We start from the raw sequence: 17,426 nt of genomic DNA on the forward strand, positions 1-17,426 counted from the left end.
ATCGCATCTATTGAATTAATCTTTGAATATATTTAATTAATAATAATATATTTTTACATTTTTTATTCTTATAAACATATGAAGGATATATATTTAATCTTTAATTTTATTTTACCGGTTAATTCACAGCTGATATACTAATTATTTCATGCTAAATTATTTTTATATAAGTAATAAATAAGTAATTACTATTTTAAAATTTAAAATGCAAACAGCATAATGTATTATATACTCCGGGTAGAAAAGCTTGGGTTTAAAAGCTTGAAAGAATGAATAAAAGGAATAAAAATACTTTTCGTTATTTTATTTTAAGTTAAAAGGAATAAAATAATCCCGGTACCTTTGTTAATTAATCTTACATAGTGCGTTTTTTGTGATAAAAATAGTTCTGGATTTACCCTGTCGAGTGCATATTTGGTAGGAGTTTGACCCACCCAGACGGAAAATGGGAGACTCATTTATACTTGATTTTAGGATGGTGGGAATAATTTTTCTGAGAGCACTTTTAAGCAAATAAAAATAAGAAGAAAAATTGAAATACTTTTTTATAAATTAAAATTTATTTATGCATGAGTTAAAAATAAGATTTTAAAGAAGTTAATAAAAAAATATTTATAAAATAATTTATGCATAAATTAATTTTATTTTATGGAGAAAAATATTTTATTTCTCCTTCTTATTTTGCTCTTTTAAAGGTGATTTCAAAGAAGTTTGTCCAAACATGTTTTGGACAAGTTGTATTTGGAATTACGGATGAAAGCATTAATGATATCATATTAAATTTATAATAAATTATATATTTAATCATATTTAAATATATAATTATATTTAAATTTTGTATAAATAGATATTTTTAAAATTTGGAGTAAAATCGTATAATTATAATATTTAATAAATAAAAAATATACTTAAACCTAAATATGTTAAATAAAAGTAAATTTCATAATTTTTTTTAAAAGTATTCTCGTAAAAAAATAGTCTTTAAAAAGTAAAAACACCTATAAACTTTTACGTTTAATATATACATGATGATGGATAAAATATCATATTTATTTTTTTACCACCAAACGGGCCTTAAGACCATGAGCCCAATAGCTAAAGCCACCCCGATGCTCTATACTTCCACTGTAGCAACTCAGTGTGCATAAAAAATTCCCAACCCCAAATCGCGTTTTAAACCCTAACCCTAGCAATCAGAAGCAGAAAAAAAAATGACGCAGAAGGCGAATCTTTTCAAGGGTCAAGCGAAGAAGAAATCAATTCCTCCTAATCGTCATGGGAAAGCTCCTGTTATTCGCAAAGGTTGGTCCTTTTCCCCCTTTTTCCCCTTCGAGTGCAAGATCTTTTGCATTAATCTGTTTTCGTTTCTCTCCGTAGGAAAGAGATTCGTGAAGCCATCAAAGGTCACAAAGGAGATGGATGCTGATCGTGTAAGCCCCTTTCATTTATCACTATTTCTCACTCACTTTATCCCTTTTGGACCGTTTTACTTCTGAATATGATGTTTTATGCGGCTGAATGAGGATTTCTAGCAGCAAATTAGGTTTGAAAATTTTGCATCATCCAAGTCTGCAAAGGGATACACATGTATATAGTATTATAAGATTTTGCTTTGTGTTGTGATATAGTTTTATGAACTAACGAAATCATCTGGAATTGTTTATATTTTGTGTCATTGTTGTTGATATTGATTTAATTTTAATTTTGGTTCAATTTCAGGAGGTGAGCAAATTCATTAACCACTGCAATGAGATCAAAGCAGCGACTCTGGCTACTAAGGATGGTGGCCAATTAGGCATTATTAAGCAGCCACAAGAGCCACCAAGTAAATAGACACTTATCAGAGGGTTTGTGGTAGCTGAATATTTAACTTATGAATGGTGAATTGTCTAAGACCCTTTGTAGTTATAAAATGTAAAATCAATTTTGATAGCCTTGTCTTTGTTTTCATTGATAGAATATTTTGGGGGTCTGTATTGGTTTGAATTGATCTTTTTGTCTCCATTTAGGTGGATGTTTGGTGTTTTTGGATACAGTAGTTCTCATAGCCCCATTCCATTTATGAAGAAACACTATGATTTTATTTTTTTTTACCAATTCAACAAAAGGCTATTGTTCCAATTTATTTTTTTTTTTTTACCTATTGGCTATTATATTGCTACACACAGGCTCCTAATTGGCTATTACATATTACAAATGCAGCATCCTCCATTCTGAGATTCAGATATACATTGAGTGATATGATTTAGTTGAAATCATGTTTGATTAGACTTTTAATTTGGCAGCCGGTATTAAAAATTATTCTAGACAATGATTTTATAAATAAAAAATAAATTCTTTTTTAAATTTGTGAATTGTAAAATTTGATTTATTTCAATTGTTAGTGTCAATGAATACAATAAAAAAAAGTGTATTAAAGCTATCCAAATTTTACAACCTTGTAAAAAAATTTGAAATTAAAATGATGGGTTTTTAAAAGGAATTAAATTAAGCAGAAAATTTTGAAATTTCAACGATAAAAGTGAAAATTTGTTCATATTCGTTGTCATAGTATTTTTAATTTAAGAATTTAATTTGAGTTTTTAATTATTTTTTAATGGGCATTGTTGACGCATAGATTTTAAAAATACTAATTAATTAATTTCCAAAACAATAAATCAATCGTGGAATGCAAAATCAACAAAAGTAACTAAAATCACAAACTACTGGAATTGTAATCAAGATTTCAAGAACTAAAATTAGATAAATTCAATCTTTGAATCCATTCATACTGCAATCCTGGGTGCCACTTCTAAAAAAATCAATGTTGAACCCTTTCATCTTAAACTTTTATCGTGCACAGAGGGTAGATATGGAATGACGATGGTGGTAAAAACGTGTAGCAATAATAATAGTATTTAATTTGGGATGGCAAAAATACTCGCACTGCAGGTATCTGTGGATAAAATTCGCTATGGATAATAAATGAGTAGGCTAAATGGATACTCGTAAATAATGGGGATGAATAATTTTTTACCCGTTTATAAACGGGACAGGGGCGGGTATGATGGTATCCATACCTGTAGTACCCGTTTAATAACATTTCTTAAATATCCTAATTATCCTTATATCACATAATCCTAAAACTATACTCTCTCATCTTATTTTTTTTCATAGTCGCAGCCCACACATTAGTCATTACACATTTTGAGATTGAATTGTTGTAACTTTGTGATATAAGACTTTCACTTACTTGTGAGATTAATGTATTTTAAGTTATTGATTATCTTGTTTTTTTAATATTATTTGAACAAAATTAACGTTAATTACAAGTTCAAAATTAACATTAAATTTTTATTTTTAATATTTCAATGACATTAAATATAAACTTAAAATTATTTATAATTAATTTTTTTAATTTCTTAAAAAATTTATAAATATCCATGAATATCCACGGATATTCAAGAACATGGATACTCGCTTAACTGATACCCCCGCGGGTATGGGGCGAATATGGGGCAAATTTTCATCTAACGGGGTGGGGACGGTACCCATCCCCATGGGGCCCATTGTCATCCCTAGTTTTAATGTTAAGAGAATTTTAAGTGGATTGTTATGTATTATTAGTTATTGATTTGACTTACTACATTTACTTCTATGTTTATGTCTTCGAAATTTTAAATCAATTTTTTTTTGTAGCTTTACACCACAAAATAATAAATAAAATTGTAGTGTCTTGTAAACTAAAAAACTATCTTGGACTAATATTTTATTAACTAGTAGTAATTTATAAGATAAGTCATGTGGTTAAATTATCACTTAAAAATAATATTTATTGAAGAATAAAGTTGAATGACTATCACAAAGATGAACAATGATTAAAGAACTAGGTAAAAAATAAAATAAAATTGTTGAGACTAAAAAAGAATTCCATGTAAAGATGACAAATTAAAAGTGAATTTTATGAAAATATGAGAAATTAAAAATATAATTTATATAAAAAAATATTATGCATAGTTGTCATGTCTAGAGATGATGAAATAAAAAATACCTTCAAATAATAATTGAGTGTCCACTTAATAATAGGATGGAGATGGATAATAAAATATATGTGTTCATGAGTATTTGCACTTAAAAAATATTAAAATAATTTTAATAATATATAAAATAATTTGACTTAATTAATTTTTAGTATATATATATATATATATATATGTCATAATCATTTGATTCTAGTATAAATATCTTATAAAACTATTTGTAGCTTTATTTTACTTCTTATTTTTATTTTAAAATTTATATTTTAACAAATATTCATTGATATCTATAAATATATAAAAAAAATTCATGAATATTTATTAAACTGATACCCATATTAACATGAGACTGATAAGAACTATTAATTGTACCCACTTTATCTCGCCTTATTGTTATCACTATATACATATACACATGTTAAAATAATAATTTATCATAAATCTAATACATGAGTTTTAATTATAAAAAAATATCTAGTAAAAAATATATATTTATATTTAAAGAATTTATTTATTATAAATTTTAACTATATAAATAAAAAAAATATCTTATGTATTGTTTATACTAAAATATTAATTATTTATTGTAAATGTAAAATATAATTTATATATTTAAAATAATTTTCTTATAAATTATAATTACAAATAATTTATAAATTTAAAATTATTTATTATAAATTATAATTATATAACCTAAATATTATTCTTGTGTATTTCATATACTAAAATAATAATTTAATATACAGGGGCTGGATGGTTAAAATGATTTAAGTTGGTTGAATAAAAAATATTAACAAAAATTCAGAGTATCAGAAATCAGATACTTAGGGTATTTGTTTTTTCTTGGTCAGACGTATATTTTATGGTTGTTAAAAAAACGTTTTGGGCCGTAAGAGGGCACAAAATTAAAGGCCCAAAGAAAGAGAGCCTACAGGGAGCGATTAACAGGTGTAGTAGAACAAGTTTCTTGGATGATCAATAACAGCAACATTGTTGATGTTGACTGAATCCCCAACAACACGAACATGAGTTCTGATCGAACATGAAAATCCAAATCCCTTCGCAACTTCTTCAATTGAAACCCATCGAAGCCGCGAAAGATCGAAAGCAACAACGATGGAAGAGGCTTTGTTGCAGTTCGCTCCGATGCAGAGCTCCGTCGACGAGGGTTTCTGGCACCGGTTGTCTTCTTTGAAGCTCAACAAGCTTGGCATTGACGATTCTCCAATTCACATATTCGGTTCGATCTTTACGCGTCAAAAAATAGCTATACTTGTCGTTTGTTTTCACTTTTAAGACCATTAAATAATACGCATATATTTTGCAATTTCTAAAATACAGTGTGAACCGTACTTGATTGCAGGATTCTATGCACCTTGCTCTCATTCTCAAGTATCGAATCATTTAACTGTTCTAGCCGAGTCTTTGCCTTCTGAATTGAGTGAGGCTTCGTTAATTCCTGAACCGAGCCGCGGCAACAGGAACAGGTGTTCTGTTCCGGGGATACTTTACAATACCAATACTGTGGAAAGCTTCCATGCACTTGATAAGCATAGCTTGTTGAAGAAAGAGGCTGCAAAGGTAGAATAGATACACCGTTTCATTATTCATGTAGACATCACTAGAGAAGATACGTTGGATTGGAAACTTTTGATCTCGCCTGAGTTTACCTTTTGTTGTTGTTGTTGTTGTTAAATTAGATTTGGGATGACATTATATCTGGAAAGGCTGTGGAGGACTGTTCGCTACTTTCAAGATTCCTTGTTATTTCTTTTGCAGACCTGAAAAAGTGGACTTTCAACTACTGGTTTGCGTTCCCGGCTCTCATGCTTAATCCACCTGCAACTGTGGTTAATCTAAAGCCAGCTTCTAACTGGTTCAGTGTAGCAGAGGTGCTCTGAGTTTCATTATTCTCAACACGTTTGTTTGATTACACTATTATTTTTGTTGATTTTAACTTTATTTGTTTTGTGGCATGCCAGGCCGAGTCCCTCTCTGCAGCCTGTAATGAGTGGCGTAGCTCAAAATCAACAGCAGGTATAAATCTCTTGGCTTCCTCAAACTTCTGGAATGGAAGTAATCTCTTTAGTCTTTGCTGTACTTTTTAACTCGGCACGCTTTGCCTAATAATAAAAAATATGTGGCAGATGTCCCATTCTTTTTAGTCACTATAGATCCAAACTCACGTGCTACTGTTAGGCTTCTGAAGGACTGGGAAGCTTGTCAGAGCAATGCTCACAAGGTCTCTTACTTTAACTAACTCTGCTTATGGTAATTAAAGGTTTAATTGCACTCTTGGTTCTTCTGGTTTAGACTTTGAGTGACTTTACTCCCCCAAGTTTTTTTTTTTGAACTATTCAAGCCCCTCTATTTTTAAAATAAATTTAGTCTCTTTGTTGATTTCCTTCTATTTAAAACCTCAAATTTCTATTTCTTATCCAAATATTTGGGGGTTTATGTATATGATGGGTTGAGATATGAAATGATTTTAAAATTTAGAAGTAACAAATTTAGTTGAAACTTGATAAAAATTGCCGAATTTTATAAGATATAAGATTAGAGTTTGAAATTGAATAGGGAAATTTTTTAGTTATATATATATAGAGAGAGAGAGAGAGAGATAGATAGATAGATAGATAGGATGAAATTTAATGTTTTGGTTGATATGTTTTGACTAGAAGGTAATTTAATTGATTGAATTTATAAATATTTTGAGTAGAAAATGGGAATTTAAAGATTTTAGGTGGAATAAATTGATGAGGGGACCAAATTTGGTTAATTTAAAAATAGAGGGACTCGATTGTCTCGAAACAAAATTGAGGGACCAAAATCGGTACAGTCTAAATTAGAGGGATAAAAGTGCAATTAAGTCATAGATGTATAGTTTTAGTCTTTGTGTAATTGCTTTTGGAATGTGAAACTATAGATGTCCTTTTATGAAATTTACCAGATTCTATTGGCAGATCCTTTTTGGATTTTATGACCCATGTCATCTCCCAAATAATCCTGGATGGCCTCTTCGCAACTTCTTAGCACTTATTTCTGCGAGGTGGAATCTCAACTCTGTTCAATTTTTCTGCTACAGAGAGAACCGTGGTTTTGCAGATATGAGGTTTTCCCTTGTTGGTGAAGCATTGATAACAGTTCCACAAGGTAGAGCTGCATTAAATGTGTAACCTCTACCTGCTTGTTGATATCTTTTTCTATTTGTTTAGTGTGTTTCTAATTTGGAAATTATAACTGCATAGGGTGGAAAGACACTGTGCCTAATGCGGTTGGATGGGAACTTAATAAGGGGAGAAAAGTTCCTAGGTGTATAAGCCTTGCACAGTCCATGGATCCAACCAGGTCTCTTGTCTGCATTTTTTCCCTCTAATCTCTCTTTCTCTCTCACCCTCTCCCTCTTTCACTTCTGTAACAATACTACTTATTTTGTCAATATTTCTATTCTTTTTTATTATATTTTTTAATTCTTTTTTCAGGTTGGCCATATCTGCTGCAGATTTGAATTTAAAGCTGATGAGATGGCGTGCTTTGCCTTCGCTAAATTTGAATGCTTTATCTTCCATGAAGTGTCTTCTCCTTGGAGCTGGCACACTTGGATGCCAGGTTGCGCGCATGCTTATGGTGAGTGTTGAGAAAATCATGTTGTTTTTATCCTTCAATTTGTGATAACTGAAAAAACTTGTGCTCTTGCAGGCATGGGGTGTCCGAAAGATTACTCTGGTTGACAATGGCAGGGTGGCTATGTCTAACCCATTGAGGCAGTCTCTTTATACTTTGGATGACTGTCTTAATGGTGGTGAATCTAAAGCTACAGCAGCAGTTGAAAGTCTCAAACGGATATTTCCAGCAGTGGTAATTCATCTGAACCGCAAGACTTTACTTGATGGTAAACTTGATAATCATATTTTTTGCATAACTGCATACATTTTGTTCTTTTTCAGGAAGCAGAAGGCATTGTTATGGCTATACCAATGCCTGGTCATCCAGTAAATAACCAGGAACAAGATAGCGTGCTTCATGATTGTAGACGTTTGCATGATTTAATTGATGCTCATGATTCAGTTTTTTTATTGACTGATACAAGGGAAAGTCGATGGCTTCCAACACTTCTATGTGCCAATACTAACAAGGTTGGGTCAGATTATTCTCATAAATGACACATTTGTCACTAACTATATCATTGCTGAACATGAGATTCACATTTTAAACTGATGCGTATGTTATGATTGTTATGATGTTATCCAATCTATAATTTGATTGGGTTTCTTTAACCAACATAATTGGTTATTTACCCATTTATTATTCATCAATTTGCAGATTACCATTACTGCGGCACTTGGGTTTGATAGTTTCTTGGTGATGCGCCATGGAGCCGGTCCTTTAAGTCATGCCCACAACTTCAGTGCTGAAACTACTAATTCTTCACCTGCTGATAGATTGGGCTGTTATTTCTGCAATGATGTTGTTGCACCAACCGATGTAATTCTTGTGCTGCATTGTCTTATATTTGAACTAAAACTAATGTAACATAACTAATTCATTTTAGCTTTCTGCAGTCAACATCCAATCGCACTTTGGACCAGCAATGTACTGTGACCCGACCGGGGCTGGCTCCAATTGCTTCAGCTCTTGCAGTTGAACTTTTAATAGGGATTTTGCATCATCCTCAAGGGTAATTCGGCAAACATTGATTTTATGTAGAAGAATTTTGAGGCATTTTACCATAGAGCCAAAGAAGAAATCCCATCTGCTCTGCTTTATTTATCCAGCCTGAAATTCAGATACTGATTATACCATTTCAGGATATTTGCAGAAGCTGATATTAACAACAGTGCCACTGGAGCTACCGAGAAACCTCTTGGTATTTTACCTCATCAGATTCGTGGTTCCCTTTCTCAATTTTCTCAAATGACCCTTTTAGGCTACTCCTCCTCCAGCTGCACAGCCTGTAGTCACACAGTAAGTCTGGGTGCTAAATAGTGTCTTTTATTTTGTAATACTTCTTCTGCAGTTAGTTAGCTTATGCTTTCCATCACCTCCAGAAGTGCTTTGGATGTTGTGCCTAGAACACCTGAGCCATTAGTGTCATACTTTGCTAACAAAATTTAGTATTTATCAAATTTTAATTGTTAAATTAAAATAATAATTACTTAGATTAAGGCGTTTTCCCAAATTTTTTCAGGCATAATAGATTTAGTATAAATTGGCGAATCATTAACATCAATCAGGTTCAATCAGTAAAAAGTGGGAGAATATTTCTGTACATAGAGGAAACAGTGGAATGAGGAATTTGGAGGATGAGGATTTTGGGCTGTAATTATGAAAATTTTAAATTCAAACTACTGAAAACACATTTATGAGCTTATATCTTTACGAATTTTAATTAATAAACACTCAAATAGATAATCACAACCATGTTGGTAATTTGGAGACAAAAGTTGCATGGAGAACTGATCAGAGTTCTCTTTACTATTAATGTGCATTGTCCTCTCTTTTGGCCTGTATGCAGAGAAGTTTAATGAATATGCTATTGTCTCTCAGTTGGCCTTTGCTTCTTGAACTTATCATTACCATTTTCTCTATCCATGTTTTTTAAAATTGCAACCATTCAGGTTGTATCAGAATATCGAAACCAAGGAATGGAGTTCATACTTCAAGCAATTAATCATCCTACCTACCTAGAGGATCTCACTGGACTGACGGAGTTGATGAAATCAGCCACCTTGTTGTCATTGGATTGGGACAAGGAGAATGATGAGGAGGACGATGACTGTCTTGAAATTTAACAGTCAATCAGTTGTACGTAAACTAATCCGTTTAATTTATGATTTTTTTTTTTACCTTTGGCAACTGTTGCTTTTAGTACACCATACCTTGTCAAATGTACAAAACTGATTCCATGTAACTTATATTCTTTATCAACGTCAGCAATTCGAGTTTATTATGCATTTACCATACCTTTTTCCTCGGTGAGTAATCCAACTACTTGACTACGAATTGAAAAACCCATTAGAAACCTAGAAGAGCAAGGCAGAACATTCCACTCACTGAATATGGGATCAACTCAAGTTAACAATACAGTGTGTAATTAACTAACATGTGCAAAATTAAATCTGAGGAGGCAACCTCATGTTTCGTTAACCAGTATGATTATCGTAATCACCAGTTCTTCGCTGTAAGGGTGGAGGCTAAACATTAACTTCTGATATTTGTTTTAGTTTTTTGAATTTTACTTTATGCTATCTCTTGTACTAACAATGTTCTAAACCTAAAACCACGTAATAAAATAAAAAAAATAAATAAAAAAAACACTTGCAGGTATATACACAATTCTGTCCAGTAAAAGTAGTGATGGTATTAGTGTGTTGTCAAAGAGTTTGCATAGGAATGAATACATTTGTACAAGAGAAATCATCTTAACAACATTTGAAACACTCATTTTAATTTAATCCTTACTATTTGTTAAAATTACTTGTTAAATAAGGTAAGTTATATTCCCTGATTAGTTAGGTAATAATTGTTTGGTCTGGGTTACTCTGTCCAATCAAATTGATTTAGGGTGTGATCATTTGGAAATGATTCTAAAAGGAAAAATTTTATGAAAGATAACATGGATTACAGGTACACGGTTACACCATTTTTGGGAAACCAGTTAATTGCTTTTACATTGTCACGCTCGAAAATAATGTGGCCGTGATTGTCAACTTGTCGTTTATTTTACCACGAATCTAAACACAGAAGTACCCTAGCAAAATGTTAGGAACCAAGATTTGAAAATAAAATAGAAGAAAGAAAAATATAGTATTCCTTAATTGCAACGGAACAGAAAACAGGAAAGATAACCCTCCTGTAAAAATTTTCCCTTTACAAAAGATTTTTCTTTTCACAAAGACCTAATGTTGAATATATAAATGAACAGATCTTAATGAATTTCATTCCCTTCAATATTCCAATTTATTTATGTCACCAACTCGCTATAATAAACTATTCTAACCATCCTAACTGATTCATTAACTTCCCCTTCCCCCAAGTCCTAACTCAAAGACTACATCTTAATTAACAATACTATGCAAGAAAATAGAAACCATCACAAAGTTGATTAAAAATACTCTTTCACCATTGATTTCATTAATGTTCAAATAAAAATATTCTCTTTTTTTTTTTTGTTTTAGTTCAAGAAAGTTTAAAGAACAGGAGTTTGCCCCATTCATATCAGGGCATGTTCAAGATTTAGCGAGAGATTATTTACAGGAGTCTTACCAATGAAAGATCAACAAAAATAGATTCCAAGAAACCCAATTATAATTGAATTTATTTTCCTTAAAATTAAACATAACTACAATCATTATTGAAATCAGGACTCCAGAAACTAGGCATGTCTTTTGGGAGGACCAGGAAGAGGAGTGCCCTCTAGGAAATATTTTATCAAAGTTAGGGCTCTTGCTGGTTGGTAACTTGGCACTTGATGCCCTGCTTCCCTCACCGTAACTAATGTTAGGCCTCCCTTGTATACTTCTGCATAGCCACCAACCTGTTTCACACGAAAGTTCTTGTGAAAATGCATTCTTCTGCCATAAAGCACGATTAAAAATGTTAAAGCAGCTACCACAATTCATGATTATTCTTTCAATTCAATTGCTCAGTTTCGTTTAATACGAATAGGCAATTACATTAGCTACAATTCATTTATAACAATTAGAATGCAAGGAAAAACTATGATAGACATTCTGGGTGTAAATAACTACCTCTCCATAGGAAAACCAAGGATGCCACACAGTTTTAACAGGAAGGTTCATCTTGTAAATCGAATACTTGGTTGAAGTAATTGGCACCCTTCCATCTGTGTCACCACTGTACCAAACAAAAGATAGATTAATCATAATTTGTTAATACATACAAGTTAAAGATGCATTTGGCTGGATCATAATTACAAGTTTTAACAAATACTATATGAATACTTTACCTGAAAATCCACACCCTGAGGTTATTTTGGAGGAATTCATGTAAAAGTGGAAGGACTGTGGAAGAGCTATCTACCCACTTAGTAATGACATCACTGCAGGGTTCCCAGTCATATTTGAGGTTGGTGACATTTGCATGGAGAGCCTCTTGAACATCCTTTCTATTAAGATATGCATACACATAATACTCACTGCATGGATCAGTGACAACCTGCAAAACAAATGAACATGACATCGGTTCTAGTAAAGTTCATGCTTCATGCAATATTGAGTTTTCTAGAAGAGAAAATAATATTTACTCCAGATTACACTCTCATCTGGTCACAAACTACCATGTCTAATAAGTTTGTTAATTTTAATAATAACTACCTTAAAAGTTATACAATGAATAATTTCTAATTGGTGGACAATTAAACTCTTTCTAAATTCTATTAGATCAAATATTCTATAATTTTCAAAATTTATAAATAAAAATAAATAAATAAATAAATAAATAAAAGAGTGAAATTTGAAGCTTACAGTGCTCCTTTTGGGCAGGGCCGTGAGATTAGTATTCTTGCATAGTGGAGCATAAATATTGTATAAATCAATGTATTCAAGATCCTTCTCAGTTTCATCTTCAGCTGCATCGCAATCACTTTTCAGAATCTTTGATGAAGAGGAATCGCAAGCTTTGCTGATATAAGCTGCTCTGTCTGAGATGATTGCATGGCTAGCAAGATAATCATACAGTCCTCGCGTGTCAGTTTCATCGTTGATCACTGCATTTCCAATCTGCACAATGTAAAACACACACACACACACACGTATATTCTTATATCTTTGCTTTCTTCTATTCTTGTAATAAATTTACATCAAACTATATAATAAGAATCTCAAAACTATAGTAATCCTTAATCATTTGACTCCTTTTTTTTATAAAAAAAAACATATATATAATTTTAATTAATTCACTAGTTACAACTTACAACTTATTGGATATCCCCTACGTGAATCCTACACCCCCCCCCCCCCCCCCAAACTACGAGCTTTTGTCTTAGGGTTTTGAAACTGCACTTATTTCTTGTCAGAATTTATTTCTTACCAAAGTTTTATCTCTCAGAATTACAAAATGAAATTCGAATATAGTACTTTAGTCCTCACTTCCAAGTCAACCCTATGTTCTTTTTCAGGGTACCAAGAGTTGTTTTGCATTTATAACGCATGTTTCAGAATTAATAATAGTATAACAAATATATTACTGTTATTCATTATAAAAAAAATGATTTTATGTATATTAAGAAAGTTATATTTTTATATTAAATTTTATTATTTCTATAATATTTTTCTAAATTAGTCTTATTATAAAGATAAAAAAAAATATAATATAACTGAAAAGTCATATATTAAAAAAGATATATTTTAAAAAAATATATAATTAATTGAGATAAAGTAGTTAAAATTTATTTATATTGATATATATTTTTTCTTATAATAAAAAACAGAAGGAGCAATTAATAAGGATATGACAATTCATCCTAACACCCAATTAACATATGACTACCTCAGGAACCCCACTTGCTCTTGGTTATTTTTTCCATTTTGTTAAATTTTAAACTCTATTTATATATATATAAATTTGTACGTTTAAATGTTCGGTTGTTGTAGAGCATATAACATCATTGAATATTTTGACATGGCATACAATATATCTTAGGAACTCCGTGGATTAGGAGTACCAACATAATAATATTTCAACCACTAGGGTTAATATGGTAGTTGGATAGGAAGGGATTAGGATAGTTAAAAGTATAAAAACTTAGATTCAATCTTCACTATTATCATATTTGTAATCTTTCTTATCTTTAAAATAATAATAATAATAATAATAATATTTCAATTTTCAAGCAATATACCATAGGAGGAGGGTTCAAATGACACCGGTGTAACTTTTACTAAGTGTTACACCGTTCAATAACTTTATATTAAATGTGAATTTTGTAAATCTAACCGTTAGATGGAAAGTTCATATCTCTTAGATCATATATGTCAAATTTTGTTAAAATTGAACAACAACTTGAAGGTAATCAAAGTGTTCATATTTTAGTATATTTTGAAATGTATATATTACGTCAATTTTGTTTTATAAGAATGAAGTATCAAATCATCTTAAATTAATATAAAATTTAATATATATGATATATGAACTTTCAATCTAACGGTTGGATTTACAAAATTCACATTTAATATAAAGTTATTGAGCGGTGTAACACTTAATTAAAATTACACCGTGTCGTTTGAACCCTCCTCGTACCATGGAGGATTGTGGTTTACAAAAGAATTGAAAAATGGTTCGGCCCTCAATTTCCAATCCACATGTGTCACCACCTATACTGGGATGGGCCTCAGGGGACCACTAATCACATCTGGTCCTTAGTCCAATAAAAAAAAAGCCTTTACATTTGCACAATCACGTCACTGGTGACACACCATTATCACAAAAAACAAGGTTATCGTCATATACCAAGGACTACAATTTGAATTCAATAAGCCAATCACAATCCACAAATTAACTAGATTTGGACCCACCTAAAGAGAAGTGGGTTGGTCCAGACGCAAATTGGCTAGTGAACCCAACCTTTCTTCTCTCCATCATAAAAGTAATAAGAATTTAGATAAAGCCCATTCCACAAAACTATAATTGAAGAAAGATATAGGACCCATTAACTATATTGTAGAGCTATTTAACACAAGGATCAATAACATTTTCTTAAGATATTTCTAATTGCAAAGAAAAAAAAGGAGGACGGCACGTACCAAGATTCCTTTGAGGTTGATGATTTTCTTATTTGCCTTTTTGTTATGATAAAGAATTGTATGTGCAAGTTGAGGCACATAATGCCCAGCATAGCTTTCCCCAGCAATGTAGAAATCTCTATCCTTATATTCTGGAAATCTCTCCAACCAATTCACCAAGAATAAATAATTATCCGCAGCAGTTTTCTTGTCTCCATTGGTGTTATAATCTGATGATTTGTTTGAATAGGAAAATCCTACTCCAGTGGGTGACTCGAGGAATAAAACATTGGCAACTTCAAAATCCAATTAAGCCACAAGTGAGATGACATATATACTAGAAACGATTACTTTATGTTATAGTAAAAAGAAAATATATATATATTTTTTCTATAAGAGAATTTTGATTTTGGTATACCATTGTTCCATGAAAAGCTATTTCTGTGTAGTGTTTTGCCGTCACTGTTTACTCGGAAAGGTCCAAGTTCTTGCATTGCTCCATAAGCAAGAGATGAACATCCTGGACCTGAAAAGTTGAATGAAAATGTATTATCCATAATCATTTGCAATTAATGTAATTATTCTCTTATTGACTTTTTTTCTTATAGTCATGCTTGTACACATAAAAGCATGGTGTTACCCTACCATCTATGCAACCGCATGAGGCTCGCAAGTTGATAAAATAAAGTATGTTCATCATTATGACTGGCGAGCTATATCTATAATATATACAATAATTTTAATTTGAATTACTACACTTAAAAATTGAAAATGGTCATTTCAAATTAAAGGCAAGATTTGACCACAAAACTTATATTCACCAATAAGTATTTGCTTCCGCAGACACAATTAAGTGAGGATCTTGCTAATGAAGTTAGTCAGTTGACACTTTCGTAAAGCCAAATAAATTTTTATATTGCATAAAAAATTAAAATATATCACTGGTTTGTTTATTTATTTATATATAAATAGCTAAATAGCTTTCACATGCTTGTTCTTCATTATTTTTTTAAAGACGGTTGCAATAAATGCATAAATCTTCTTGATGCTTGAATTATGGGATTTGAACACTTGTAATCCCGGAAACCATTGGTTTATAATCTATAATCAGCGGTAAGAACTAAGAAGCATGTGTATTAAGAACTATGACAGCTCATGTCTCTCTCCCAATATATATATAAAGAACTGTTCATTAACAATAATTTCTGGTCGGCTCATTAATTTATCAGTTTAATTAAATTAATGTCCATTAAAAAATTCAAATAATTATAAACAATGTGCAAGTCATGTATAACAATTAATTATGAATTTCATTAGAAAGATATAATTTTCCTTAAATAAAGTTTTGAATTTGAATTTTAGAATGAGTTCACTGTTCACCTAATCTAACTCATATTAATTGGACTTAGAGCAACTACCAAATAATAAAATTTCAACTAAAAGAACATGCAAAATTGGATAAAGTTCGGCTTACATCTTGTGTTAAATAGAATACTCATAAAGAGATAGTATGTAGGAAGAAAAAAATAATAATAATAAGTGTGTAATGAGTGTGACTGCTATTTGAATGGTGAGTGAATCATTGCTCTACAAAATATTTTATTTGTGGTTATAATAAGATTGTTCAATTAACCAACATGGCTGGCACATTTGGAGCAATTATCATTTATCTTAATAGATATGTCACTTTCAAGAAAATGAATAATTTGATGAGAAGAAAAACAGAGAAAGTAGTAATTGCGAAGGAACAAGGGAGTGATAGACGGAAACGTCTCTATAGGATGTATTTAGCAAACATATTAGGCCAGATTCTTGAGGATTTTCTGTGGCATATTTTGGTTTATATGCAACTGATGTGTCCCTTAAAATAGAACGAATTGGAGGCAAAGAAACATGTACATGTGCATGCGTGTGGACAAACTCTTAGACGAAAGCCTTTCAAAATGATAAACAACAAATTAGCATATAGCTTTCATGTTGGAGTGCATAAAACTTCGATGTACCAACAAGATGCATAAAACAAGAAATAATTAGATCTTAATATTGTTGTCATTAAGTTACCTCCATTGAGCCAAAGAAGAAGTGGTAGTGTTTGTTCAGAATGCTGAGCTTCAACAAAGTAATAGTAAAAAGCACGTCCTGAAAATTTATCCAAAGTGACATACCCTCCATACTGAGAAAAATTCACTTGGGGTTGCCCCGGAAGCCTCAAAATTCTATCTTTTTCTTTGATACCCTCTTGAGAATGAACAATGCCATCAAGCACCAACTCCTCTACCTCAAAATCACTCTTATCGATTTGTGAATTTCGTCTGAACTTGGACTTGTGAAGTATGTTAAGAGCTTTGACTTGTCTATTTGCATAGATTTCAGCCACAAAGAGGGAAAGAATGAGAAAGGATAGAAGAATGGAAGTGGTTGCTATGGCCATGATTGTGTCTTTGTGTGGAGAGGGTCACAGAAAGAGTGGGAAATATATAGGGAATGTGAGAATGGTATGGGGCATATGGGGAATATAATGAGCCAAAACTAGCTAGCTGTTTTGTATCACCATGACACTATCTTATTGTAGAAGAGAGAATAAGTGTTATAGATTTTTGAAGTTGCAACAACCAAGACGGGGTAAGATTGAGCAACCCAAAATTGATATGATAAGGATGTGGGCCAA

At 31.4% G+C, this 17,426-nt stretch overlaps 3 protein-coding genes across 4 annotated transcripts; 2 read left to right on the top strand and 1 right to left on the bottom strand.

The window, feature by feature from the left end:
• Window positions 1-1,124: 1,124 nt before the first annotated feature.
• Window positions 1,125-2,125, top strand: LOC109799046 (2,3-bisphosphoglycerate-dependent phosphoglycerate mutase). Its single transcript, XM_020359528.3, has 3 exons — window positions 1,125-1,302; window positions 1,378-1,430; window positions 1,720-2,125. Exons 1-3 carry the CDS (start codon window positions 1,212-1,214, stop codon window positions 1,831-1,833), a joined length of 258 nt encoding a protein of 85 aa, XP_020215117.1. The 5' UTR covers window positions 1,125-1,211; the 3' UTR covers window positions 1,834-2,125.
• A 2,828-nt stretch (window positions 2,126-4,953) lies between these two features.
• Window positions 4,954-9,970, top strand: APG7 (ThiF family protein). Of its 2 annotated transcripts, XM_020359529.3 has the most exons (14): window positions 4,959-5,256; window positions 5,380-5,597; window positions 5,717-5,908; window positions 5,999-6,053; window positions 6,164-6,258; window positions 6,980-7,169; window positions 7,265-7,364; window positions 7,499-7,643; window positions 7,716-7,874; window positions 7,964-8,152; window positions 8,340-8,501; window positions 8,579-8,694; window positions 8,825-8,981; window positions 9,635-9,970. In XM_020359529.3, the coding sequence occupies exons 1-14, from the start codon at window positions 5,133-5,135 to the stop codon at window positions 9,806-9,808; spliced, it is 2,076 nt and encodes a 691-aa protein (XP_020215118.1). In that variant the 5' UTR covers window positions 4,959-5,132; the 3' UTR covers window positions 9,809-9,970. The 2 variants fall into 2 exon arrangements, with proteins under 2 accessions (XP_020215119.1, XP_020215118.1); XM_020359530.3 differs by lacking the exon at window positions 9,635-9,970 and having other exon boundaries at window positions 4,954-5,256; window positions 8,836-8,975.
• A 1,147-nt stretch (window positions 9,971-11,117) lies between these two features.
• SCPL40 (serine carboxypeptidase-like 40) lies at window positions 11,118-17,372 on the bottom strand. Its single transcript, XM_020359078.3, has 7 exons — window positions 16,820-17,372; window positions 15,177-15,284; window positions 14,780-15,054; window positions 12,503-12,757; window positions 11,986-12,194; window positions 11,768-11,873; window positions 11,118-11,553 (listed from the first exon to the last, which is right to left on the bottom strand). Exons 1-7 carry the CDS (start codon window positions 17,187-17,189, stop codon window positions 11,392-11,394), a joined length of 1,485 nt encoding a protein of 494 aa, XP_020214667.1. The 5' UTR covers window positions 17,190-17,372; the 3' UTR covers window positions 11,118-11,391.
• Window positions 17,373-17,426: the final 54 nt, after the last annotated feature.

Source organism: Cajanus cajan, chromosome 8, assembly GCF_000230855.2.
Source record: "Cajanus cajan strain Asha chromosome 8, NIPB_CcT2T_4, whole genome shotgun sequence".
Lineage (NCBI taxonomy): Eukaryota > Viridiplantae > Streptophyta > Magnoliopsida > Fabales > Fabaceae > Cajanus > Cajanus cajan.

Bases quoted from the DNA above. Each gene is read 5' to 3' on its own strand.
- APG7 (XM_020359529.3), top strand. From the start codon at position 5,133: ATGGAAGAGGCTTTGTTGCAGTTCGCTCCGATGCAGAGCTCCGTCGAC. The intron at 5,598-5,716 runs GTAGAATAGATA...TTGTTAAATTAG, and splicing joins TGAAGAAAGAGGCTGCAAAG to ATTTGGGATGACATTATATC. The intron at 7,875-7,963 runs GTAATTCATCTG...GTTCTTTTTCAG, and splicing joins AACGGATATTTCCAGCAGTG to GAAGCAGAAGGCATTGTTAT.
- LOC109799046 (XM_020359528.3), top strand. From the start codon at position 1,212: ATGACGCAGAAGGCGAATCTTTTCAAGGGTCAAGCGAAGAAGAAATCA. The intron at 1,303-1,377 runs GTTGGTCCTTTT...TTCTCTCCGTAG, and splicing joins AGCTCCTGTTATTCGCAAAG to GAAAGAGATTCGTGAAGCCA. The intron at 1,431-1,719 runs GTAAGCCCCTTT...GTTCAATTTCAG, and splicing joins AGGAGATGGATGCTGATCGT to GAGGTGAGCAAATTCATTAA.
- SCPL40 (XM_020359078.3), bottom strand. From the start codon at position 17,189: ATGGCCATAGCAACCACTTCCATTCTTCTATCCTTTCTCATTCTTTCC. The intron at 15,285-16,819 runs GTAACTTAATGA...TCAACTTTTCAG, and splicing joins TCTTCTTTGGCTCAATGGAG to GTCCAGGATGTTCATCTCTT. The intron at 15,055-15,176 runs GTATACCAAAAT...TGGATTTTGAAG, and splicing joins TAGCTTTTCATGGAACAATG to TTGCCAATGTTTTATTCCTC.